The 4,385-nt window shown below is 40.6% G+C and overlaps 1 protein-coding gene across 1 annotated transcript; it reads left to right on the top strand.

The window, feature by feature from the left end:
• The first annotated feature begins 3,062 nt into the window (after window positions 1–3,062).
• On the top strand, window positions 3,063–3,998 carry LOC142091651 (olfactory receptor 10A4-like). The gene has a single exon (XM_075171048.1). The coding sequence runs from the start codon at window positions 3,063–3,065 to the stop codon at window positions 3,996–3,998; it is 936 nt and encodes a 311-aa protein (XP_075027149.1).
• Window positions 3,999–4,385: the final 387 nt, after the last annotated feature.

The raw sequence follows: 4,385 nt of genomic DNA, 5'->3' as shown, positions 1-4,385 counted from the left end.
TGAGGGAATTATATAATAGATCGAATGACCAGAAGGGAGGGCTACTGCCATGGACAGGATCTACACAGCATGCCGTGGGAAAATCCATCCATTGCTGCATGAATGCAGGATTCCCAGCATCGGAAGGGACATAAGATTTGCTCACTACCCATATTTTTATTGTATTTTTATTGTATCCTATTAAAGCAGCTCTTTTATTTAGCCATTTGTTGTGGGGCCTTTCTTACTGGGATCCGGAAGGAACCCTGCATTGTCTCGCTCACCTCAATGCCCCTCCAAATGCAGAAGAGATGACGCCCATCTTCCACGGTCGGAAGGAAAGCAATGTACCACTTAGGCTGTTAACTGGCATGACCAGTATGCCATGACTGGCATAACCATCATTTCAGATGGACATTAAGCATTGAAACAGACCCAGTTACACTCTGTTGAGAGCAAATCTGCATCCAGACTTGACTATCTCTGGGCCTGACTCCGACAGCATGTACCGCAGCTTTTCAGACAAATCATACAATGGAGAACCGCTCCCCCTGCTCCTCCTGACCCCTCCCCAGCCCCACTGATCAGAACAGGGCCCAGAGGATGGACTTAGATTTTTCTCACTGGATGTTGCTTATTTGAATCAATACAGAAAAATTCCACTTGTAGTGTTCTGGGGATTTTGACCAAAGTGCCAACAGAGACCAGAGCAATTTGTTCTAGAAATCTGGGGCTTATATTTGATTAAAAGTGGAATTGCTGACTGATATCTGCACTGCCAGTGTTAAGACATCTCATTCAGTCTGAATTTCTTTCACCTGGCCTTGGGACTGTCTTTCCCCACTCTTATCTTTACTAATCGACTGTAGACTCTGCGTTGTAGTCATCTTCTGTGAACAACAGAGAGAAAGTGATTTTGTAGGGAAAGATCACCTAAAGTGACGTAGGTGTCTTCTGGATGATAAGGTAAGTGACTCCTTAAAAGTGCTGTATCTTTGTTTAATTAAACAGAAGCATAGTATGATTGACACAAATAAAGGCAGAAATTATTATCCATAGAGGACAATTTCTGAACAATCTGAAGGGCCTATCTGAGATGGCATGATGAGTTCTCCCATGGAGGGGCCTGTCCCTCACCATTAATTAGAGAGCTTAAAGCCAGAATTAGACAGAAGTTATGCACATGTTCTCTCCTCCTGCAAACCCTTTTTCCCATGCCTAGTTTGTGTAGTTTATTTCCATACCATACTTTTATCCCTAAAGTTAGGTGGGATCAGCCCCAAGACCATGACTGGTTAAAAATTAACAGATTAAAGTAGATATTCAAGTGCTCTATAGGTCTTTCTTTACAGTCCGTTCCAGGAGTTAACAGGAGAACCAGAGTGTTTTGTCGTACCTAAACAATGACTCCTATAATTGCAAGCAATCAATACCCAACAGACTATTTTTCCACTGGGAAAATATTCAAGGTTTGTGATGTGGCTTTTCCAAAAATATTAACCACAGCCTTCTCCTAATGCAGGTGAGCTACCTTGTTTTACTTCAGTCTTCTTTCTCTTCTTCCATATGTTATTGTGCCTGTGCCATCTACACAGGGCTTCTCTTTAAGGGAGACTCATCTATCTATCTATGAAGTGGACAGATTATTGGAATAGAAAATAAATTCCAAGACATTTTTTAATCTTGAAAAGAACTGCTCCTCCTGAAGAGTGCCCAGGACAAAGGTAATTTCCTGAAGAGCGATCCACATTCTTTATCATTTTTCTGTTCTAATTATTAATAGGAAGGGGTTATAATGTCTGGGGTTTTCTGTGCATGTCTGTGTGTCTGCACGTGTGTGTTTTGGATCTAGCTTTTTTCTTATTAACTGAAAGTTATGTCCCCCATCCCATTCAAATTATATTAATGAAATCAGAGCAGCTATTTTAAACAGAAAGTCTTCCCTGTCCTCTTCAATGTATGTGTAAAATAAAAAAAAAAAACCTTCAAAAAACCTCCCTCTAGTGTTTGGATAAATTATGAGATTAAAATAGCATGTGTACCATTCTGTAAAATGTTCTTTTCACAGAATCATGGAACAGTTGAGATTGGCGGGGACTTGTGGAGACCATCCAGTAAAAACCCCCACTCAAAGCAGGGTCAGCTAGAGCACATTGCTCATGGCCATGTCCCATTAGATTTTGAGTATCTCCAAAGGTGGAGACTCCACAGCCTCTCTGGGTAACCTGTTCCAGTGCTTGACCAAACTCAACATACAACAACAACAATCAACCAACCAAAAAAACACATCTCTTATTTTTAAATGGAATTTCCTGTATTTTTATTTGTGCCTATTGCCTCCTGTCTGTTCACACTATGCTGAACTTGACCTAACCCTGAGTGGAGAAACAAAAGGTAGCATCTCAGTTTTACTTTTTTTTGCAGAACTGTACTACTTTTGTTTTCATGTAGTGTGCAGGTGGGATAGAAGTGAAGACACACACTGATGACAGTAATCATGTGCGGTACTGTGGAGTGTATACAGGATTATCGGCGTTCAGTATGTGATTCTTCTCTAGAATGAACCCCATCCACAGAGTGATAGCAAGAGGGACTCATTGCCAAAAAACCTGCTCTATCAACAAATTAATCATTTCTGGGTTTTAAGGACTAGCCTTCTTTGCTTGGCAGCAGGTGTTAGGGTAGCAGATCTCAGCTGGATAATGGGAGAAAAGTCCACTTCAAAGACTGGGGCAGTAGAGTACAATCCTCATCCTAAAAGGCAGGAAGAATAAAATATTCTACCATCATAAAGAAGACATAGCTTCCTTTCCATTGACTAAAGGCAAAGTACACTCATTTGGAAAAGTTGTTCCTACTTATCAACAGCTATGTGAAGGGAACCACCTTCCTTCCCTCCTCTAAACAATCTTCAGCACTAAAAATACCTAAACACAGTAGTAAAATACCACTTCCTCTTCTAGGATCTTGTTCTATTACAAAGCAATATATATAAATAGTTAATTTATTATTTCATATTTCTCTAGATTAACTAGAAAACAGCTATGTAATGATTTCTCCAGCTAAAAACAAAACTGAGGGACATGACCAGCTGGAACCACACAGTGGTGACCTATTTCCAATTTTTACCTTTCTCCAGCATTCCAGAAATCCAAGGCTCTCTCTTTTGTCTGGTATTGCTCATGTATCTCAGTACTTTGGTGGGAAACATTCTCATCATTATGATCACTATGGTAGATGCTGCCCTTCACTCCCCCATGTATTTTTTCCTTAAGAACTTGTCCTTCTTGGAGATTGGCTACACTACATCCACAATCCCCAAGATGCTGGTGAACTTCTTCACACAAAGGAAGGGCATATCCTTTCTGGGCTGTGCCACACAGATGTATGCCTTCACCCTCTTAGGGATCACAGAATGTTGTCTGCTGTCTGCCATGGCCTACGATCGCTATGTGGCCATATGCCATCCCCTGCGGTACACGACCATGATGAGCTGGAATAAGTGCTTCCTGCTGTCAGCTGTATCTTGGCTTATTGGAGTCTTGGTGGCCTCAGGGCAGACAACTTTCATCTTTACCCTTCCATATTGTGGGCCCAACAGGATCAATCACTTCTTCTGCGATCTGCCACCTCTACTGAAGTTGGCTTGTGTGGACACCTACAAGAATGAAATCACCACCTACATAATAGCTGTCCTCTTCATCATGGTCCCCTTCTTACTCATAGTTGTGTCATATGTCCAGATACTCCACACCATCTTCAAGATGCCGTCAGCTGGGGGCAAGAGAAAAACGTTCTCTACCTGCTCCTCCCATCTGGTCGTGGTCACTCTGTTTTATGGATCTGGCATTGTGACCTACTTGAGACCCAAAGCTTTTTATTCAAGCAGCAGTAACAAACTGCTTTCTCTCTCTTACACACTGATGTCTCCAATGATGAACCCCTTGATTTACAGCTTGAGGAACAAAGAGGTGAAACAAGCCTTGAAAAGACTGATAGCCAAAAATATAAATATGTGACATGTTTATGAATTATATTAAATTAAATCTAGCAGTAGCTTTGATATTGTGTGCATTACTGCAAGGACAACATGACTTGCCATCACTTATCAAAAATTTATATCTACCTTGTAGCTCTGAGTCAATCCTCCAGATAATTCCATTTTTATTTTGGGTTTTTTGTTGCTTTTTTTAAGAGGTATTTTCCAGATTATTTTTCATGTCATTTTAAGGTAGGTTTGGCATACAGATCAAGTGAATTGCATGCTACTGTATCCTTTATGTCCTGTCCGTCCACACAGAAATAGTTCTGTACTTTGCAGATATGTTTACCTGTGATAAGATGAAACTCTATTAAGAGAATATTGTGAAAACATTTCTGTGGAGCTTATCTAAAAATAATTACAC

The sequence above is a fragment of the Calonectris borealis genome, chromosome 22 (assembly GCF_964195595.1).
Source record: "Calonectris borealis chromosome 22, bCalBor7.hap1.2, whole genome shotgun sequence".
Classification (NCBI taxonomy): Eukaryota; Metazoa; Chordata; class Aves; order Procellariiformes; family Procellariidae; genus Calonectris; species Calonectris borealis.
This window is presented reverse-complemented; position numbering and strand designations above follow the sequence as displayed.